At 30.8% G+C, this 23,868-nt stretch overlaps 1 protein-coding gene across 11 annotated transcripts in view; it reads right to left on the bottom strand.

The window, feature by feature from the left end:
* Window positions 1-18,225, bottom strand: part of LOC130894255 (homeobox protein homothorax) — a 346,801-nt gene extending 328,576 nt beyond the window's left edge. For 5 of the 11 annotated variants that reach the window (XM_057800937.1, XM_057800940.1, XM_057800941.1 and 2 more), the window contains exons 1-2: window positions 18,097-18,225; window positions 12,273-12,380 (exon numbers count right to left, since the gene is read on the bottom strand). In XM_057800937.1, the coding sequence (XP_057656920.1) occupies window positions 12,273-12,347 (75 nt within the window). In that variant the 5' untranslated portion in view covers window positions 12,348-12,380; window positions 18,097-18,225. Of the gene's footprint in view, window positions 1-6,609; window positions 7,112-11,585; window positions 11,727-12,272; window positions 12,381-18,096 lie in introns of those variants that run through there. The other 6 variants (XM_057800944.1, XM_057800948.1, XM_057800947.1 and 3 more) reach the window with 4 other exon arrangements.
* Between the last annotated feature and the right edge of the window lie 5,643 nt (window positions 18,226-23,868).

The raw sequence follows: 23,868 nt of genomic DNA, 5'->3' as shown, positions 1-23,868 counted from the left end.
TAAGTTTCGAGGCGCGTGTTACTCAAAATTTTAAGCAAACTTTTCGCGTTGTAAGCAAACAGCTAACAAATACACGTATTGAGATTCAGCGCTCAAACTTCTCATGAACATTTAGTAATAAAAATATTACCCATTTACGCACTAATTCAAAAATGAATGTTCAAAAATTTAATGATTGAGACTATACAGAGATTTGATTAAAGCAATCCAGAGTTGTAGAATCAAGCATTTAGTAAAAAACTAGGATCAGTGAGCTTCATTTTAATGAAAATTAATCTTTATTGGAATTTCCTCATATAAATTATTAATTTATGTAACCTAACCTTCCCTTTTTTCTTAAGAGTACCAATACTCCAGTACTTTAGTTACAATTTAACTTTTATTTTAAATTTTAGGTACTATTTTCTTTACCAGAATTTTCCCTGAGATTTTTAATCAAACTTAAGGTGCTCTAATTAATATTCTCTAAATAAAAAACTAATTGAAATCCAAGTTTCCAATATTGATAATTTAATAGTTAATTTCATGAAAAGAACAAAGTCGCTTTTATATTTATTTATCTTGTTAGTTTGAAAATCGAGAAAACCAGAGCAAAAAACAGCAAATAGTTCAATAAAATCACTGTATTCAAATTCCGATTAAGTTTCCGTCGAACAAATTTCGTTTTAAGGCCCTTTCGCCAGATTCAGCTCCATTAGGATTGGGGTCCGACGGCGCGCGAGCACACTTTTCCAGTTTTCCCGCACTTTACACGACTTTTCCGCTTGTTTTCCGCTTCCGATTTCACTTCTGGATTCAGAATGCTACACTTTTGTAGAAAACGGCACTAAGAGATCATTCTCGACTTATTTTACAGCTTTTGTTGGGTTACAACTACCAATAGCGAACTAAATAAAACGCTAAGGCGATTTATAAAACGTGAAGAATTTTTAATTTGAGATTTCAGTCCCGAATAAATTCTAAATTTATATTGTAGGTTACAATTAATCCTAGAATGAAATTAATTAGCGTTCATAAATATTAACATTTAGATAATAAAAAAACAATCCAAATTTAGATCTAGTATTGAAAAATAAAGAAAAGGGAATTTGGAATAAGAAGAAATGAAATTAGAGGAGACTAGATTCATCAATAAGGCCAAAAACATCATAAACTAATCTGTATAATATTACTTTGAACAGTATCTGGTGTTGTAGTGATAGAATATGAAGTTGAAGATGGAAACTATTCGTTCTAAAACGTTTCCTTTGAAGCCACCAAAAAAAATCGTTGAATATATTGTCATAACAGCAATTTAAAACTTTTGAAACTAAAAGTGGATGATGGAGGGTATTTTAATGCTTTATAAAATAAACATCTTCAACGAAAGAATTAAATATGGAGAATATGGAAGAATCTAGATGTTCGAAGAACATGAAAAGTCTCTATTTATCATTAATTGATTTTGAAACGAGATTCGAGGTTTTGAAATATGTATTCATATCAATTTAAGTTATTAACTTATTTTGTGACAGTATAATATAGTTTTCTATTTGGAATTCATGAAAAATATTGCATAGCAAATCCAATAAATAGTTTGTTTATATTTTTTTTTGCTTTCGCTGTTTACTTACTGTCAAGTTTAAATTAACGATGAAACAATAACCGTCACGTAGAGCGCAAAGTCTTTAGTGTGCAATCGAGTAAAAGTACATTCCTAATTCCGTTTAATTATCGAAAAATTCTTTAGTCCGAGTTCCCAGAAAACCGCCATTCTTCGTTTTTTCGCAAACAAACGACTTGATGCTCGCTTTTTTACCAAAAGACGTAGCGCGGGATATCTTAGTAAGCGACGGCGGGTAGAACGCCTTGCCCAGATCAAGTCGACCTCGACAACTTCTTTGTGGACTGGAATTCTTCACGGCATTCTTCGATGATAATCCAGAATCACGGTGACTAGCTTCTTTTTTTTTAAGATAGTCAGGCAGTCGAATACACGGGAAAAGATATCGGCGATCAACGAAGTGCTGGATCATTGCTTTTAAGAGAAATATCTCGAGTGGCTAAACTATAATTATTGAGCTAGAGCTTTTAATTGTGTCTATTCACTTATACCCATTATCAATTCTGTCCATTATCCATTAGCTTTTGCTAAAATACACTCGCGTCTCGATGATTTTTTTTATAAAACCCCACATTGTTTTTACGTAAGCATATTATGTCATGGTTTCCAATACTTTTGATTTTATCACATTTCAAATAGCACACATTTTTTATTTTATTTTATAGCCACACTATTAGTGAATATTGTTATCATTTATATTTTATAGTTTTAATCCACTGATTATATATTCAAATACAGTTGTTTTCTTTCCCTAAACTGAATCTATATAATGTGAAAAATTAGTAAAATATAGAATTTTTCATTTGTTTAATTGTTTTTCTTGTCTAAACATTATTAGAACGTAATTATTTAGAAAATTACTTTACAAAAGTTTTCATATTCATTTACAACATGATATTCGGCTGGTTACGTTTTTCTTCAAACATTTTGAATATTCTTTTGTTCACGTATTGTGGCACAGTAGTCACTTCGGATTTATTTATTCTAACATTCGAGTTTTTGAATAAAATAAGTTTGTTATCGACTTTCCACTCTATTCGATTATTTCAAAAAAACCTCGAAATTGATTCGAAATCTTCCTCTACTTAACTAAACTTCAAGCAAAAGTGAATTTTTATAAATTTGTGGTTAGTTTTTTTATTATGCCCACAAAAATTTCAGTTATCTTTCTAGATTTATTTTTGTTTTAAGCAAATTTTGTGTAATAGTTTTCATATGAATTTGTATTTTCTATTTATTTGAGAAACTATTATACAAAATTTGCTTAAAACAAAAGAGAATCCAGAGAGATAACTGAAATTTTTCTGAGCACAATAAAAAAAGGAAAAGAAAAACTTACCAGCGAATATAAAGGAAAAAATCGAATCAATTTGGAGGTTTTATTGAATTTCTTGGATAGAGATCGATAACAAATTAATTTTTTAAAAAACTCGAAAGTTGGAATAAATAAATCCGAAGTGACTACTGTGCCGCAATACGTGAACAAAGGAATATTCAAAATGTTTGAAGAAAAACGTAACAAGCCGAATGGCGTTAGACAATTGGTGTTTGAAACATTTCCAGACTAAGTTAGTGTATAATAGTATTCGTTTAGATTGTTTATATTATGCTAATATTCATAATTGTTTGTAGTTTTGTCATATTTGGAATATATGAATGAATAAACACTTTTTTATACACCTAATCAATAAATCAAAATGAAAAATTATTCTGTTGCAAAGATTAATTTGTTTATCAAAATTATGCTCACGCTAATATTAAATTAATGTTAATCAATGATTAATTCAAGCACTTTGATATTTTAAAAATATATTTTACTCACCATATTCCATATTTTTTTCCTTAAATTTAATTTCCACTTCATATTATTAACAACTTTTAATCGTACCAATAGATTTACAATTTAAATCAAATTATTTTTTGAAAAATTTCATCATTCATTTATTTTTTTATTTATAAAAAAGGGATATCGGGATTAGTAGAAAAATCTTGCAAAATTGAAGACTTTTACTACCAGGATGTTACCAAAGAAAATAAGAAATGAAAAGAATAGAAAAAAGCAATATAAAAATGGAAGATTCATCAGATTGTAATCATATACAGTATGTGACAAATAGCTGATGCCATTATTACCATCTAGTCCACGTACATTTTACATGGTACAAATTTATTATAAAACCATCAAGAGAGAAGAATGATTACAAGATAACTGTAATTCTCTCAATTCAGGAAAAAATTATTAATTGCAAAAATTTGTTATTGGTAAGATGACAGAGAAGACAAGTTGTGTGTGTGTCTATATTATTAATTTTTTGATTTAATGAATTTTATTATATTCATTTATTATAAACTAAAAGTAGATATGCACTTTTATTACTAATGCTTTTAAATGTTCTTGATTTCAGGTATTTTTTATTTGAAAAACAGTTCTTTTCAATAATTTTTGAAAGATTGATAAAAAATTGACGTTTCGACTTGAATTCAGTCTTTATCTTTATATTTTATTACTTGTCAAGCTTTTTTCAGGATTTTATAACTTTATAAAACCAACATTGAAGAAATTTCCGCATATGAATTATAAATAGAAATTTTTTGTTGTTAACTGAGTACGTATAACCAATAGCAATGTCTGATTATTATATTTAATGCTTTTGTCTGTTTTTATTAAGATGAAAATATCAATTTATTTTTCAAATACCTAACGAAATTATTAAATTTGAAAAGACGTCCTCGTATCTTTGTACAGTAGCTATTGTCATTTAATTGAAGTTGGTTTAATTATTCTAAGCGTTCTCACATTTGATGGTGTTCAATTGAATATTCCTAAGTCCAATGTCATTTGGAAAAATTGAACTATTCAAGGTAAATGCTTTGGAAATATTTCTAAAATTCTATTATATAAACTTCCAGGTAGTTTGAAACCTACTAACAAAGAATATTTGTAGAAGAAAGTCTTCCAAAAAAATTCAGGTAGATAAAAATTTAAAACTGTTATGTTAGGACTTTGGAATATGGGATTCATTTCATTTATCATATAAGGCGTTAATTTCTCAACAAAATCTAGATTAATGTTTCCCAAAGTAATCATTATATCATTTGTGCCAAGAGAAGATTATAATTTTTAAGAGTAATATCCAAGTTATTAGAATTTATCTACAGTTGCAATTGTATCAAAAAAATATATAAAAAAACGTCTTTGAATCATTTATAAATTACATGATTACTAATTTGAAATTCTGAAGACAGCAAAAATGATGAGAAAAGGAAATTCAGTTTGAGACGGTCGACAAGGAAAGTTCGCTAAAAAACCAAGCAACCAAAGTATTTATAAGAAATTGATAAAGATTTAAATGAATAGTTTTGTTTATATAAGTAACAGACAATGGATGAAAGTGGATAAATGAAAAGTCATACTATTTCATCAGTTATATATAGTTACAATTGGATATTAAGATGAATATAACAATAAGTAATAGATAATAAAATCGGAGTTGAACAGATCTAAATTAATAATGTTGAATGATTTGATCGAACACAAAAAATGTACTAGAAGAAAAGCACAATTAAAGAAAGAATGGAAACAACGATCATAAATGGTATTTTGTAAATGATTGGCAGATAAAATGTGAGATATTAATTTCCTATAATGAAAACTTGAGATTCATTTTGAAATTATACAAAATATATATGAATATGTAAAAAATCTTTATAGAAAAACAGACATATAGATGAAGTAGATAAAATAAAAATGGAATGGAATAATTTGAGTTAAGATTTTGATTTGATATTGATCAATATAAAAACAGATTTAATAACGAAATGGAAATTATAAATTTCTAGAAATGAAGCATTTGTTCAAAACATATAAAAATTCAGATCTTTATAATTGAAAAAATAGTACCAGAATTGTATAAAAATCGAGATAAGAATGGGAATATACAAAGAAAAACAGTTCAACCATATGAAAAAACAAAAGAGGAAATTAATTGAAAAGAGATTGAAAAAAAATCAGGTCCGTCGCTAACTTTTCCGTTTTATAAAAAGGATTTTGATTTTATAAGCAATCATGTGTATCGATATTTATAATGAGTTGTTTGATATTCTTGGGACGATTAATGATGGACAGTATCGATATTCTCACTGAGTACTAATGAATTTCGAAGGTCTTGGTAGCAATATAAAAATCCCCGTGATTTTTATAAAGGAAATATCCGACGGAAAAATACTCGCATATAGCGAGTGTCGTACAAAGTTAGTTTGAAAAGGTAATTACGGACGAAAAATGTATTTTTTCGAAAAATTGATTGACAGATGTTATTTAGAGGTAGAAAGAACTTGATGACATCCGACGGTGATTCTATTCTAATCGATAATAATTGTATTTATAGCCTTCAGGAAGTTTGTGTAATTATACGGATAAGGAGAGATGCGAAAAACGGATTTCCATATTGAATTCAGTCTCATACATATTGAAAAATATAATTAAATATTATTAACTACACATTTACGTTGTGATTACATATTTATAACCCGTTAACTATATTTATTACGTTTAATTTAATAATAATTAATTTATTTAATTGAAGTAGTATAATATCATACGTTTGTACGAAATGCAATGGGGTTGTTTATATTTTGACAGTCGGTACCTAATTCATCAGTTAAGTTTATAAATACACAATAATATATTGTAGTTACTGAAGTGCAATTGTTTATATTTCAAATGTGCTAGAAGTTTGTCCGTAGGATTATAAAAAATGAAGTGACATGTTTCGTTTTAAATTATTGCAACTACTTGGCGGGATTTATGGAAGAGGGCGTGCTTTGATATCGCTCTCTTTCGGTCAGCTGTCACTTGAGAGTGTAACGATGCGGGTATGATTGATGATGTCGGGGAACATCCCCGAAACCCATGTGCCGGGTGATTGATGACGATATGTCGATTTCGCGTCGTACGTGCTCCAATGCCGTCTCCTGGTGTTTCATAACTTTTTAATAACTCGTACCCGTGGCTGAGCCATGTACTGCACACTGCAGTTTTCAAGTTTTCCCTACACTTTGTCGCGCACTATATTAACACTTATTCAATATTTCTGCCACTACCCGATCCACTGCACTGTCACAAAATTTCCACCGCGCTGTTCATGGGGTCGTCGTTCGTCAGTTGTTTTCAGCTGTCGTCAGCGCCGTCTTGATGTTCCGGAGCGCGTACGAAGGTGCTGCGCGTACCGCAGTCGTCTGCCAACTGTCAATCACGCGGCTCGAAGGGTAGAGTGGGGTCCAGATGAATGATCTGTCAGCTATGACACGCCTACCTACCAATGGCGGCCGGCAGACGAATCGGCGCGCGCACTCTAGTGGCGCGGCGATGCACTACGTGCTCCCGCCGAATCGAAGCGTAACTTGACGAAAGGGCGAGTTGCATCAGCGTCGGCTTTTTCGGGGATGGATACAGAAGACGGATCCGCGACGCACACCGACTCGATGAATCCGACGGCGCAGGGCATCCTGCCAAGAATATATATATATTTTTTTAATTATGCATGGGGGTGTATATGGGAAATACCGATGAAATTCAATAACTGCATACGATATTGCTATAAACTGCTTCATCTCAAGTATTTGATTACCAGTCGTCTCAGCTTTTTGATCTTTATCTTTCAACGATTAAATTAGGTCAGTTACTTATAAATGATATTATTTTGACAATTGGAAGCGAATTAATCTGAACTGTCAATTAGAAACTGTCAAAAATAAGTGTTCGGAAATACATTCGGTTGAATGTAATCCTATTTACCGTTTGTTTTTGTATCAAATTGGATACATTTCAAAACGTTTTTGAAAGGATAATCGTGGTAAAAGTGGTGTTAAATAACTATCGAAATTAATTAATATCAAGACTTTAATCGAAGTTATACAAAAACGCACCACGGTTTTTACATGCATTAAATGGTTGTTTCTACATTTCCCATGGATTTTTTTACAAATTTATAAAAATGTCAATTGGGTTAAATATAAATTTCCCATTGTTTCAAAAATTTGATGCGATATATCTTCATTTTAAACCATTAAAGTTGAGGAAGCTCAAGAAAGCCTTAGGCGAACCAAACTAAATCGACCAATCATGAAAAGGAAATTATCTTATATTACAATGGGTATTCAGGACTTTCCAAGGAATAAATACTGATATGTATTATAATAAAATAGCGAGACAAAAAAATTGAAATTACTTCTAACTAAGTAGGTGAGATCGATGGAATCCAAACAGTGGCCGATTTACCAATTCTCCGCCTATAGGATTTGCCGCAACTACTATTCTCTGAAATTCGACAAAGCATTGTTAGAAGACGTTATTTTACAAAGCGTTTATCAAATTACTATTTCTGTATTTCAGAACTCTTCCTTGCGAACAAAAAAATTTTGTACAAAATTTACTGTCTTTATAAATCTCACGCTCTAAGCTACATCTCACTCAGCCTGCTGGTAAATCCAAAACTGAGTTCAAATACATTTTTTAAAGATGTGTGATTACTAAGTATAACAAACAAACCTAGATAGGTAGCAATTCAAGGCAAGATCGTGTGAAATACTTGAAAATAAGAGTAGATATATAAGATTGAGACTCTTTGTAGCAAAATATCATTGGTAAAAGTATTATTTATCTTATAGAAAGTTATGTTGGGTTGGTTTGACAAAAGACAATGTTCAATAAAGATGTAAAGTATTTATCTTTTATACACATTATACTTTTAACTTCAATCACAGCGAGTTTTTCTTCACATCATCATTTTTCTGAAATTACTTTCGATCGAAATTCGTTATGTGCCCTGGAACAGATGTTCCAGTCTATTCCGCTATTCGTATCGGAGTATCGAAACAAAAAAATGTTTTTTCTCCAACCATCAAAAAATGTTTGACATTTTTGTACTATTTTCAGGTGCAAAAGCCATCAATTCCCTTACCGTATAAAAATTTGCTCGTTGCTTAGCAACACTTAATCCTAGGATTAAAAGTAATTGCATTTGAACTACCTAATTGAAATTTGAAGAAAAAAACATTGTCTCTTACAAACTTAGTAAAACAAACTAATTGGGCAATTATATATAGGTAGGTATTTATTTGTTATTTATAGTTATATTGAATGTACAATTGGAACAATTATTGCTAAAATTAAAAGCAGCACTGAAATTATCACTAACAATTTTCGAACAATTCAAAAGATTTTCATTAATGTTAGAACAACTCAAAATATTCTCCGCAACTGTTGATGAAACAATCGAGGAAATATCTGAACAGGTCCTTGTACCTTCTTTGTCAGGTTGCAATATTTTTCTGGCAGTATTTTCTCTGTTGATACGTGATTCTTCCATATATCCTTCTGCCACCGTACTCGATTTTCAACCTCCATGTCTTTTAAGACAAGTGAGGTAACCGCCACCATCAATAAGGAGTGTAGCAGATGTTCTTCTTAGCGAATGTCCAGTATACTCCTTCCAATTTTCTAACTTCAAAAATTTTGCAATTTCTTGCGGCACGGCACTAATTTTGTAAATACCAACAACCATTCTTTGATACTTCCCATTAACATCATTCAAAAATAAACGATGTTCCTGTATATTTTATGTCCGTAGTGCAACATATTTTCGAAATAAACGCAAATAATTATGGCACAAACGAGGTTCCTTGTTTTTTGTCTGCAAAATTTTTACGACCAGGACCGAGTCCATATCCTCAATGTCATCAATTTTCTAATGAACTAGTTCGTCACAACGCATAGCCCCTCCAATTCCTAATACTAGAACAACCTTTATCATCAAATATAAATTATCAGGTGCTGTATCCACGAACCGATCCACTTCTTCCAACTTTGTAAAAACCCTAGACTTTTTAGGTATGTATCCATCACATTGCTTTTTTAACAATGCTCGTAATTTTGAATATTTACTAATATCCACACCATTTTTGATATCCACTGTGGATCGCAACATTGAATACTGTGCCCAAAGAGTAGATGGCTTGACGGTCTTCGTTAAATTTGAGAAATACACCATAAGAACACAAGTTTTGCACAAGTTTTTTCTTTACACCAATCCATGAATCGTTGATATGCAAGTTCATAAACTTGGCGAGATTTGGGTGGCAAAAGATTTAGATATACTGCTTCGGCAGTTTCCAATATATCCGCAGGTATATTTTTATCGTGTTACCAACAATACCAGATATCCATAACTACCGACTTGCTATCGCTGTTATAATTAATAGGTATTCAAATTTATTACCAAATTATTAACGATTTTTGAATAAAACTAAATTTATTTTAATTTTGACTTGGTTGGAGAAAAAATAGTATATATCATACGGACTAAAAGTGCCTATTTTTACTCGCAATTTTGCATTTGTGATGAACTTGTTAATCACACAAATACAGTGGGAAGTCTATTTACGCCCCTGATTGTCCCAGACTTTTCGACTAGACTACAAATTGAATTTCAATGCACAACTCCCTGTCGATACTTCATCTCGTTTTTGTTAATTAAAAATGGAAAAAACACAAAATTAGTTGATCCGTTTTGTTGAATTAGAAAGGAAATCGTCTCACGGCAATCCAAAATATTCCATTTCAGTCCTGTTGAGATTGAGTGAAGATGCTGTTGTACTTGGTTCAGTTTTCCTCATCGTTTCGGTCACCAGTATTGGACAGTTATTTGTGTGAATTTATGTGGCTTCCTCACCCAGTAATACTTCAAGAAATTGCGGCCTTATGTCCACCAAAGTAGTAATTTCAATTTGGTGTGTGGAATATATATGAAATATATATAGAGTGCGATAAAAAAAAACTTCTCCACATTTTGTTTTTCCAATTTTTTACTACCTACAGTTTGTATCAGTTGGGGTGGTAGTAAATTCGGCCAGATAGCTGGTTGATGACATTTTGGAGTGGTAAATTCGACTAGAAAAATTTGGGATGAAATATTTTTCTTTTAAACTCTGTTAGATTCAAGATTATTATTTTAGAATCAAAAAAACTGAATTGAGTCGATGGTCCTATAAGATATATGTAGATTTATATTTTCAAAACTGTACAAATGCAACAAAATTTGAAAATTTTAATAATAATGAAAGAAATGTAAAACATAAAAGCAAAGATTGTACAGTACATAACAAAGTATTTACCTAGCCAAAAACCAAGCCAACTATTTTACGAATTGAAACCTAACCTAACCTTTGACACTTTTTGGACAGTGAACGACCTTGGTCAGGTTATTAATTTGACTGAATTCACTTCCCCCGATAAATTGATTATATATGGAAAGAATGGTGTTGCTAAAATTTTGACCGCACTTTCCAACAAACCATATTTTCAAAAACAGAAAATAAACAAAAGCACTCGGATCAGGATAATATGAAAAATGAGAGAGTTAATCATAGCGTAGTTCGGCTAATTCCTTCGATATTATGAATATCTTAAGTTATGCATCAAAATGTGTATAGAAAATTAGCGCACAATTGGGGTATTATTAATTTCTAAATAACAAATAATGATTAAAGCTTTTGAATTTTAAATCACTAAGGCTACGACCTTATTGTCCGAAAAAACGTTTTTGTATTTTTGTTCCTGGGGTAAAGCGTTGTACTGAAGCAATGCGGGAGAGTTTTTGATCAACATCAAGCAATCGGGGCACCCACCTTACAGCTAACACTTCTATATACTTTACTCGTAAATAATATAACAAATTTCCATTGAAAACTAATTCTTTTAGAATGGTTAACGAAAAAGTACCAAAATAACGTTCTATTTTTATTTTTTATTAAAATGCAACGTCTTATAAACACTCATCTGCTACTTTGAAAATATGTTCAATTTTAATAGTTTCTACTCTCGTTTTTGAAAGATTTAGTGATTATTAACGTTCGAGAATATTAAAAAAAAAACTTCTTGACATAAAAAAAAATTAATTCTATGATATAAGTTCCTTATTACCTTCAGAAATGCCAGATTAATCTATATTATGTCCTTATTGTTGAAAATGTGGTGTCACCTGCTCGTAGAAGGGCATCCCATATAAATTATGGGTTCTTTGTTGAGTCTCCATTCAAATGGTAATCCATTTAAGTGTAGAATCTACTCGGCGATGGGAAAATACACTTTAAAATCTCCTATAAATTTATTATTCCGAAAAAACGAAGATGTACATTATGAAAAAATTTGTCATTTGAAAATTGGCATCATTTTGATTTATTCGTGTTGCAAAGCGCAAATTTTTTATATATTTGTAAAAAAAATGCATTTATTTAATTTTCTATTGATTTAGTTTACTTTAAAAGTTATTGCGTATCACAAGTAATATCAAGAAGTAAACTTCGTGTCTTATACGAGGTTTTTTATAATTTACTTGGTACATAATTGAATATTTTGACGACGCAATACTAAATCCAACAAAAAGGTTTTTATGCACAACAATATTTAGAATACCAAAATTTCTTTTGTTATTAATATCCAATAAATTATTATGAAACATTGAAGAATATTTGGTACCGAACATTATTCAAAATATTACTTTTACAACAACAATTTTAAGTCCAGAAAATATTCAAATGATTACCAAATCGAAGGACGATTTTTTTGGTAGGAATTTGAAATATTTTTGAAAGAAAACTTGACTGTTACCTCATAATTATCAAACATGTATTCCATTGCAGCTATAGGAGATCTGAAGTTATCATATTCATAAGATCCAAACATGTCCAAAACAATAACTGAAGTATAGAGGAAATCCTGAAAATTGAATAGAAAAATTTGAATTCTTACAACTAATTACAATTTGAAAATAAGAGGGTTATCCAGAAATAAATTCAAATCAAATAAAAGAACTTATTGAAGTAATAAACAAGCTTTGACATTTCTTCTACATGCTACTTAGAATATCAGCAACCACAACTTCTTTTTCTAGGTGAAATACTGTATTATTAGCCAGATATATTGTATTGCAATCAAATGAAAATCTCTAGATGTAAGATTAGGACTTCGGGATTCCTTTTGTGTAGTTTACCGTGTGATGAGGGACATTGTCATACAAAAATATTATTTTGGACGCGAGTCTATCTCAAAATACAGCTTCCACTATTTTCCTTTGGTAAAATTTGTGTGTTTTCACTCTATAGACTTTAATTTTGTCTCCCAATTGATGTCTCGTCACCATATTCGATTCGACCCAATAGTAAATCATCATGACTGCTGAAGGGCTTTCTGAAATGTCGGAACTGTGTCTATTTACTCACATTTATGTCATTCTATAAGTAAATATGTGTGTTTTGTATTTTCAAACAGCAAAATCCATGAAATGTATAAAGTGAAATCTTCGGCATTGTCAAAATTCTTCAACTAGTTTGCCAGGCACAATGCAGGGGCATACACTTTTCTCTTTATTTTAAATCTAAATCCACACATTCGGATGTGAAATATACCATACATCTGGACGCATATCTAGCGGCGACGCACGAAAAATTCCTTATTTTCTGAATAGTCCTCGTATAAATTAATTCTAATTCACATTATTATTAACAACAACGATATCGCTGAACTTGTGCTTTTCTTATTAAGGTAATTCTTATTTAATTCAACTAATTGCCAATGTAGAATTGAATTTAGTGGGTTTGAAACTCAATTTATCTCATCGAATACTTCATATACTTCATTGTTAATTTCTTCAATATATCTTCTATATACAACAGGAATTAATTGTTCTTAATTTTCGTTTTCTAGCTCATATTAGTGGTAAATAATTTTATATTAAAGATTAGATATTCACTGGTAATCAAATATTATTATTCGAAGACTTTTCAAAGGAACTTTCACTTTCAATTGCAATTTTCTGCTTCCATGTAAATGATTCAAAGCTGAGTATGATAGTTCCCTTTGTTCCTATTCATACTGGAGTTAAATTTAATTTAAAGGCCAATACAATCACCAGAAATTGAGCAAGAATTGAGACTTTCTAATATAGTGAATAGATTAGAAAGGAACAAATAAAAACAGTACACTGGAGATGTCCTCCCATTCCTTATGATTCCTTTAGCTACCAAAAGTATTTGTATCTCAGTGAAACGAAGATACATCCCCTCACCAGCTTTCTTATAAAGCACTACCACGTTGGGAAGCAATTGATGAGATTAAATCTAGTAAAAGCTCGCGATGGTAATTTTTGTGGTGAGAAGGAATAAACTCTGGCTTACTTAGCTTGCCATTGCAAGCGTATGCGAAAGATATGTTGGATAAGAAGCTAAAACGAATTTTAGACGTTGAATAAAATAACACCATTATATACGTTTGCACCTGGATCTAGGTGTGAGACAAATCAGACTGCTTGCATGTTTCGTGATCTTATCCAGTTGGAATGTGCTTGAGACTTTGTTTGCGCTATAAACATGATATTTTCATCTAAATATTATCAGTAACTACAATTCTCAACTCAAGTATTGTACTTTGTTAATGTTTAAGGACCAATACGTGGCATTATTTGTTACAGATCCTTCTGATTGATTATTGATTGATCTTCTCGCGAAACTTTTATTCAAGTGTTTCTATCTAGCCACTTGTAGAGAATCTTTCACATTTTTTCTATTGCTGATCCTGTTTTATTTGATCTTTAAAAATAATAGCGGCTCATTGTCAGAAAGTTTTTGTAGTAACTTATTCGGATATAATGCTAAAGCATCAGTATTTGGTGTGTATATTGGTACAACTATGTTTTGAGTATGGTTCCAAAAGAAGGTAGATCAGTATACTAAGCATATTCTCTAGTCTTCTTTTGTTGCTTTTTCGTCAGCAGGTTGGGAAGTTTTTCAAATGATTCTATTCCCTTTTTTCAATACCAATCTGAAACTTTTTTGAGTTATGATCTAGAGATTATTGGAATCATTTCATAGGGAATTTGTAGCAGTGTCCTTGACGATAATCTTTCAGATAACTAATACTCATATAAATTTAAATAAGCACATTTTTCTCGAATTACGATGCTGGCGGTAACACTTGCTTTGATGGATTGGTATCTCGTCTTTTTGCAATTTAAATCGATTATCGTCAATTTACCTGCAGCTGTTTATCCTCGGTGGTTATGCTAAAAATGTAGATTTTTAATGGGTTGATGGGGGTCGTTTTTCGAGCAACATGAACGCTAATTGAATTTATTTTTATTATTTTCAACAAATTTGTTCAAGTGTCGACGAGCAGTACGTACAATTTATTGACCAGTATAATATATATTTGCATGTTATAAATATGATAACTATAATTAGATTAAATCTTTTAATACTACTTCCTCTTTCCTTGAAAATGTAAAAATGTTGGAAATAATATAATCCGCCCCTAGAAATTTCGAAAACTTTCACAAAAGTAATCTCTCGCCTCAAAGATAATACCCTTAGAAGACAGTTACATGGACTGTTACTTCTCCTGTACTCTCCATTAATAAGAAAGTAGAGGAAACACCTATTAGAACTAACAACAATCAATAAGGATTTTCTTTTTGTTTTCCTTAAAAAAGTCAATTCGATTCTATAAAACTAGATTCCAATTTATGCATTTCAATGTTCAAAACAAGAAACATTACTCTATGATTCTTTTTTTTAAGAAGAATCGATCTCGATTCCTTGAAGAAAATTGAAATCACGACTGTTGTTTCTAAAACAGTTTGATTCCACTTTAAGCTATCTATGGTGCTCTAGATGATAAGCATATTTTGTTTTGTTTTCATTTGTATCATGATTTTTGTTTTACAGCTTCCATTCTCTACATGAGTAGGTAGATTGATGCTTCAGAATCAGGGGAAAGACGTGATCTGTAGCCTGGGGTAGGCAGGTTGAGACCTCGCACCATAATCCCTAATTATGGCTCCAAAATTCCAATATAAAAAAAATTTTAATTTTCAAATAGTTGAACTCGTGTTCGTAGTTTTTTTTCATAGTTCCGAATGCAGAAACATTTCTGTTTATATATTTTAGGGCTATGTTGTTTTTATAGAAGGTTCGGTATTTCAACGGTGTGTATGAAAATATTACCTGCCTTTGACAAATTTAGAAATAACATTCGTTTTAACCATAAAAAGATTTTGTCCTCAATTGTCAGAATTCATATTACAGTATACGACAAAGATACAACAATTTATTTACATGAACCCTTTCCAAGAATTCAAATTTTCTTATATTTGACTATAATTAGTTGTAACGTTTCTTCATATTCCACGGTTTGTTGATGTAGTTTCACTTTTTATTGTATTTATGATTTCTTAATCTATTTTCTAAATAATTAGATGTTTGTCCTAAGTAAACAACATCACAATCCTTTCTGACTTACAATAAGTCTCAATTAATTTGATAATTATTGAGATAATCCTTGTACATATGATAAGGAAAGTTGTTTTACATTTTAATATTAAGGATTTGTTTTTTTCCTAATTAATTATAATATTCGTTTATCTTTTTTTGATTATATGATATTTTGTGTTTTTTCAACAACTGTATATGTATATTCAGTATAGTGTGACATCAAGTACTTTGTTATATATCATTCATTTAGTTCAATTTAGATTGTGATATATAGTTTTTTTGAAAAAAGAAGTGAATATTTTCGAATTTTACATCCACATGACAGAAAATAAGTGTAAGCGTGCTTATGACAAATTCTCAAGATCGTCCATCAATAATTTTGCTGAAACATTTGATATAGTTGCCCTCAAAGCACAATAATAAATTTCTATACAAATTTCATGAATATGTTGTGACGTCTATCTGTGCATTTTTGAATTTGTTTCATACTTTCACTATTTCTTTTTCAATACATCTTTCACAATTCTAGCTGGACTATTTTTATATAAGGAAACCAAATCCATTAAAATATATTTTCATTTTGAGATCCTATGTACTTTCTAAACAGTAATTATTTTGGTATAAAAAAATAAAACAAAATAAAATTAAAATAAATCATATTTTGGTACTATGTATTCATCATTGACGACTTGAATTGTCAAAATATGTATTAAAAGTATAACAATAATAAAAATTACTTACAATAATTAATTGAGAATTTTATTTAATTTTATCATTTGAAAAATTCATAGGTTTCAAAATTTGCATTGACGCTTGACATAGATATTAAGTTTATTGATTCTGGTGGCTATTCAAATCGTTTTAAATTTTCATTGGTTAGATTATGAATGACATTAAATTTTAAATAATTTAAAATTTTTACACCAATTTTAAAATTTTTATAAATTTAAATATGATCATTAATAATTGCTTGATTTCGTATAGTGGAACTATGAATTTTCACCATAGAGGTACTAAACTTTTTTATGATTAAAACAGATTGTGGTATATATTATATTTATATTCATATTCGGGTCTCAGATTATCTTTTAATTCATATTTGTGCGTCAGCACGTAAAAATATTCTCAATTAAAAAAAATGTTATTTGGGACCTAAAGTTGCTACAAATAATTTTGTTTGAAGCGACTCCCTACAATAAACTATGTTTGTACTCTCTAAAAACGTATATTTAGCTGAGATTTCAATATTTTTGAATAATATAAATATTTCTTACTTTTAAATAAATTATTATATCATTGATTTTATTTATTAAGTGTCGTATATTTGAATAAATATAAAAACATTAACAATCCTGGATTGTTTAATAAATTTTCAATAATCTACGCTACTGAGCTAGGAATTTGGATTGTTCAATAATACAATATCTTGATCCAATTTGATAGGAAATTTCAATCTTTACTTTTCTTCATATTTTAATAAGTTATTGAAATACTTTTTATTAGAATTAGCGTTTAATTATTATTTATAAATGACTTAATACTTCTCTGAATGTATATAGTAAGTGAAATTAAATTTCTGAATACTGGCTTACCTTTTGGGTGGTGATTTAAATATTAATTTTATTATATCATTAATATGACTAGGTAGGTATTTTCATTACATTTTAGAAGAAATATTTCTTGTATATATATAAATATATAGTTCATAACACGGTATCCATTCGTTTTTCCCGTGTTCCACCTTGTATGCACCCGGAACACGGATTATCCCGTGTTAGGAAGTTAAGCAGTACAAAAAAATATTATAAAACCAGTTTCTTCTTTGACAATTCAGGAAAAATGGGGTCAGATCTTTCCTAGTCCTAAAGAAGTGAATTTGGTTGCATTAAAAACTTTTGTGTCCTGCGTACTTATTATCTTTTGATAAGATTTGATAAGAGCCGAAGTTTTCATAATTTAGAGATGAGTTGCTCTGATTTTTGTCTAATTCTAAACAAGATAAGGGCTTGATAGATGTTGCGTGTCCTGGATTTCAGTGGTGAGAAGTTGGTAACCCTGGGTCGTAATGACCATGTAATCTATAATTTCTAGTAAAAGCACTTATTTTGACCCTTCAAATGACGTCAGTATATAAAAAGTTATGATAAAAAATTAAAATATTTCCTCACCTACCAATCTCTTCACTGATCAATATGTTAAATCACACACTATCATTTTTAAACTCATTTTAAGTCTATTTTAAATCATTTTCATGAAATATCCGATCCAACGCCACGTTTGTAAATAAATGTTCAAACACAGGTATGGAACAAAAGTTTTTGCGGTAGAGTAGAACCAGTAGCAATTACAAAAAATTGTAGCAAACATAAAAAAGCTTCCATTAGAGCCATTGGTAGTCTAATTTTATTCATTAATGTAATTTTTAAATAATTATGAAGAGAAAAATATCCATTTTCTTCAAGATATAGATATAGTTTCTTTGAAGTTAGATGACGAAAGTAAAATAAAAATCAAAAAGGAATAGTTTATCGCAATTTGCCGATTCGAACAGTGTCGTACCGTACCAGAGTTCAATTCATTTCAATCAACTATTTAAATTATTTTTTATAGGTATTATTAGGGAATTATTGGGACTTTTCACTTCAAACGAGAATAATGAAGCATTCTTGTCCACGTGACAATCTACTGAGTAATGTTTTATTTCTTTAGCTAATACCATCAATGCCCTTGGAAATAAAACATTCTCGATACCTGCCCTCACTATTATCAAGTGCTTACCTTAATAACAAGTACAGTTCTTTGAGTCGTCTACTATCTCATTGATTCCTCAACTCTTTAATGCCTAATCCGTGGAGGTTATATGACATCATGGTCCTAAACATATCTATTTTTTTATATTTAACCTCACAGTCAATTAAAATTTACCAAAAGATACCTCAAAGTTTATTTATAAATAGGATATGATTTGCTGGAAGAATTTCCAGAGTAGGAACTCTAATCGTGTTGTATAAATCATAAATCTGTCGGCGAATAAATTCTCTTCAATTCTCATTACATTTAACTTTTCTTTTCGTAGAAAGATCTACCACTAGACCCTTGTAACCTAACCAATGTACTTTGTACACGCTGATATATTCAGCTTCGACAATTTGTCAACACTTCTGATAAGAATATTCAATTCTAACGTGTACTTGTATGTAGTTGACATAAGAAAAGTCGAGGATGGTTCCAGAAGTTCCTGGCCCAACAACGAAAACACAAAAATATACTTATTTGTTTACGTATTCTCCTTTTCCCAGCGATGTTCAATATGTTCGATACCTTTTTTATAATAAGAATCCTCATGCTCTTCACAATAGCCATTAAATGCTGATAATATCTCTTCATTGTTGGAAAATCTTTGACCACCGAGTTTGAGAGCAGAAAATAATCCGAGGGGTAAAATCTGTTGAATAGGGTGCATGAGGTAACAGTCCAAACTTAAATTCATTAATTTTAGCCATTGCATTAACGTATGTGTGAGCTGGCGCCTTGTCTTGAAATGATTCTTTGTGGAAGAGTTCTTGCATAAAATTTTGCACGTCCGATGGATTTACAGCTATGGAATTGTTACGATTACGAAAGTTGCAAAAGTGATTGAGTGGCACAAAGTATTCAATGACAGTTGGGAAAATGGTGATAGAAAGATATAGTAAAGGCTCTAAACATTTCTAATTGATCGACTCAACATATTTTGGTCAAAGTTTTTGGGTAAAAAAGCTGGTAAAGAAAATGTGAACCTTTTGCTAAAATAACGTCATGTAGAGGTTTCAAAGGATGCTTAACAACGTAAATGAGTACCTCAAATTCAACAAGAAACTGCCCACAAATTTAGCCGAATCTAAAAAAAAACAAGGGAAAAGTCGGTTGTTTCAAATTTTCGTGAGAGGGTTCATGAAGAGTTCATTCTACAGGCTAAAACAGTCAATAAAGATTACTTGTTGGGTATTTTTAACCATCTACGCGAAGGAATTCATGGATTTCTCACAAAGATAACGCACCGTTAGATTCCAGAATGATTGTGACTGATTTCTTAACCACGGAGCTAGTATATGGAGAATTTGATTAAGCGTTGCTTAATTCCTTCGCTCAAACGTTCCAATAAGGTCGTGTAGTACTAGCTGTCGATAGTTTTTCCTTTCTCAAGATAGTCAATGTAAATAATTTCACACACATCCCAGAACCGACGCCATGACCTTGCCTGCAGATGTGATTGTGACCAAATGGTACCAATCTCACGCACAGCTTTCTCATGTCCAAATCTCCAGTTAATATGCGATTTAGTGCAGTTCAGTCGGCGATCATCCATTGCAACTATGTGTTGTCAACTCATTTGGTTAACCACTCCGATGCTGGTCTTCACAAGTCGTACTGTTGATACCGGGGAGCAGTCTATCCCAGAGTAGAATCTAGTTCAGTTTTCATGTTGGTTGGGATAAAACCTTTCATATAAAAGTATTGTATCACATAACGTTGACCAATTTTTTCCATGATTCCCAAATTCCATGAAAACGTTCACTACAAATAGCTGCCAAACAAATACTACAGTTCTTTCTTTCAAGCAATTCTCGCCATCTTTAGATCTAGGTCTTCTGCGACCATCCTCGTAATATTAATGAAGACTTCCTGCATTGTACTTAAATGTATGAGAAGTACTTTGCAACACATGTTTATTGATTGAGAATGTTGATTCTTAATGTAAGATAGAAAGACTTAAAAGAAAAACAGTAAATGATATCAAAAATTAGATGTTATAAACACAGGGAAAGTACGAATAAAAGGAGATATCAATAAATTATGAATTAAGAAAAAATTACCTACATCAATATAGACGATACAATGGAAGAAATATGGACAAAATTTAGAAATATGATAATAAATATAGCAAAAAAAGATTAAGACCAAAACAAAAGTAATAACCAGAATTCGGAGAGAAGATGTGAAACATCTACAAGAAAAATAAAAAACAATTAATCATAATAAAAACTCACTCATAAAAATAAAACTGGCAAAAGAACATAAGATATAAAAGATGATATCATGGAAAGGTGGAGACAATATTTTAGAGACCTTTTAGAAGGAAATGATATAAACGAGGCGGTAAACAAACAAAAAACATAAAAAAAATTATTCCAGATTTAAGCAAGAGGTGTAAAATATGTTTGAAACAACAAAATTACTGAAGCAACATTGTATATATACGATGCCCATCATTCTTTACCATGGTGTTGGATGAAGGTATAAAAAGAACAAAAAAATCAAATAAAGCAGTAGAAAATTGGACACTTAAATGGTATATGATTATAGCAGTAGATGAGAAATCTTTGAAGTCAAAAGTATACAAGGACAGTCTACAGATAATAAATAAGAAAATAAACGAACACCAGGCGAATCCAAAAGGAGAAGATACAAGATAAAACTAAAAGAATCAAAAATACAGCAAACCAAAAATAAATGCTCCTGCATGGAATCAACACAAAATGACGAGAATAGGAAATAAAAGTCTAGAGCAGGTGGAGGATTATTCAACGCAATTAAGACAGTTCCTATTCAAAATAGAAATACTGAAATAAATAGGAACAGAAAGATATAAAAATACTGGCAATACCCAAATTGACATTTGGATCATAAACACTTGCACAGTACAAGAATGAGATTTATAAAAAGAGTAGAGAATAAAACAAGATACTGCATAACAAGGATAACATGATAAGATGAAATTTGAATATTAAAACAAAATTCTTCCAATGATATCAAGATTTAATCCAATAATAGTATTTTGTATTTTTAATTGCATTTCAAATGTTGGGTATTCTGAAAATTCTTTTTCACTTAATTTTTCCTTAGTTTGCACTCATGTACACCCGGTGTGCATATCCATAATTTTCGTATGTGATTGTAGTTTACGACGTTAACTTTCAAGATCTTACACTTTCATTACGAAATAATATCCTTTTCTGACTGCACAGTTATAAATATAAATTTTCTTTGACACCAGCAAGACAGGCTCTTACACTTTTAATATTTGATGAAGCAATACTCACTTTACCTCACCTTATTTCTGCCAGATCCTTTACTAGTGTGGTTCGCGCATCTAGATAACGAATTTATATAAAATGTACATACATTTGAAGAGAAGTAACATATAAATAGGAATAGTTATACGGATCATGGGTGACAGAGCAATGAAAAGAGTGTACATATTTATTAAGATGAAAACATTACACTTAGAAAGACAATTGTAATATACTTGTTCCACTTTTTGCAGTTTGTATTGAAGCTGTTCATATTATTTACCAGAGTCGATAATTTTCACTAATTTTCGTGTCCTATGGACGGACTGGACGTTCCAAGGTTCTCAATAGGGATTCTTTCCAAAAAATATCAATTCTTTAATCGAATCGAATCGCAACCTGATGAATCATCGATTCATAAATGAATCTCTGCAATGTCTTATAAGTAAAATTTGGGATTTCATAGTTCAGGGAATTCGATAATAACAAGTCTACTGGAATCCGAGAGGTTCTCTGAATCGATTTAGAGCAATTTATCCGGTCCGAGGAATCGATTCCTCGATTAATCGATTTCAGATCGTCATGTCTAGTTCTCAGTCGTTCCTGACTAGTCGTAACCTATACGAGAACGTAGGGGAAGGGGTATAATTATTTTCGAGAATTGGTGATTTTGGAAAATTGTCGTCAAAAAGTGTTAATGTGTATACGTGAGAAATAATAGTTTTTTATATATCTTTTATATAGTAAAATAACGACCAGAAGACTTGAATTGCAAAGAGAAGTTGAACGAATAATTAATGAGGAAGAAAGTATTTCAGAACCAGGTAGAAGATATTTTAGAAGTCGTAGAGCTTGACGAAGATGAAATACCTTCTCAAATTTCACCAAAGATGCTACTGAGGCGCGCATTTGAACACAAAGCGCTGCACAAGAGACTGACAGTAGTTTGGCAGAAGATAATCTTCCTTTGTTTAAGGCTCCTCAAAAGATTGTCCAAAAAAACTGCAAATAAAAATATTATTCATTTTCTGACAGGCAGTACAGGATGAGCTAAAGAGTGTATAACTTTTTAGGATCATTTCTGATGACGTGGTCGATAATATACTCGAACATACAAATAAAGAAATTACCAGACATTGTGTGAAGTATGCAAACACCGGGAGCTCGATATACGCAAAGTTCTTTTTTGCGGTAAAAAAAGATAATCATCCCAACGCCAAACGCATGTTCGATCCTACTATGTTAGGTTCATTTCATAAAGCTTGTCTAAGATTACGTAAAATACGGGAAATATTCAGTGACACCTGCAGAACGTCGTAGACGAGCAGCTTCTAGGATTCCGTGGCAGGAGTCTATTTAAAATGTAAATGCCTAACAAGCCATCTAGTATGGCATAAAAATTGTGTTGCTATATGATTCTTCATCAAATTCCTAGTTCACGGCTGTCTATGATTAGGCAAAGGAACAAAAAACAAATGATCTACCAGTAGCAAATTATTTTGTCACAGAACTGACAAAAGCAATAGAAATGTAACGATAAACAGTATCGTCGGCAAGTCGGTGGGACCTTAAGAAAAGCGACTTACAATCCTAGAAGCAATAAGAAAAAATAAGAGGGAGATACCTCCAGAGTAATTAGGAAAGAAAGGTGGGAATACTGAATCTTCAATGTTTTGTTTTCATCAAAATAAAACTTTGATCTCGTACATGTCAAGAAAAAATAAATGAATATTATTGCTATTTCCACATTGCATGAGGGAGCAGAAATTTCAGAAGAAAATGGTAATTATAGTCAAAGGAGGGGTGGACACTTTCGTCTAATATGAGTTGTAACTGAAAAAGAAGATGGTCACTACTCAAATTCCCCTTGGTGCACAGAATAAGCAT

This window comes from Diorhabda carinulata, chromosome 5 (assembly GCF_026250575.1).
Source record: "Diorhabda carinulata isolate Delta chromosome 5, icDioCari1.1, whole genome shotgun sequence".
Lineage (NCBI taxonomy): Eukaryota > Metazoa > Arthropoda > Insecta > Coleoptera > Chrysomelidae > Diorhabda > Diorhabda carinulata.
Note: the sequence above shows the minus strand (reverse complement) of the source record. Positions and strands in the feature narration are given on the sequence as shown.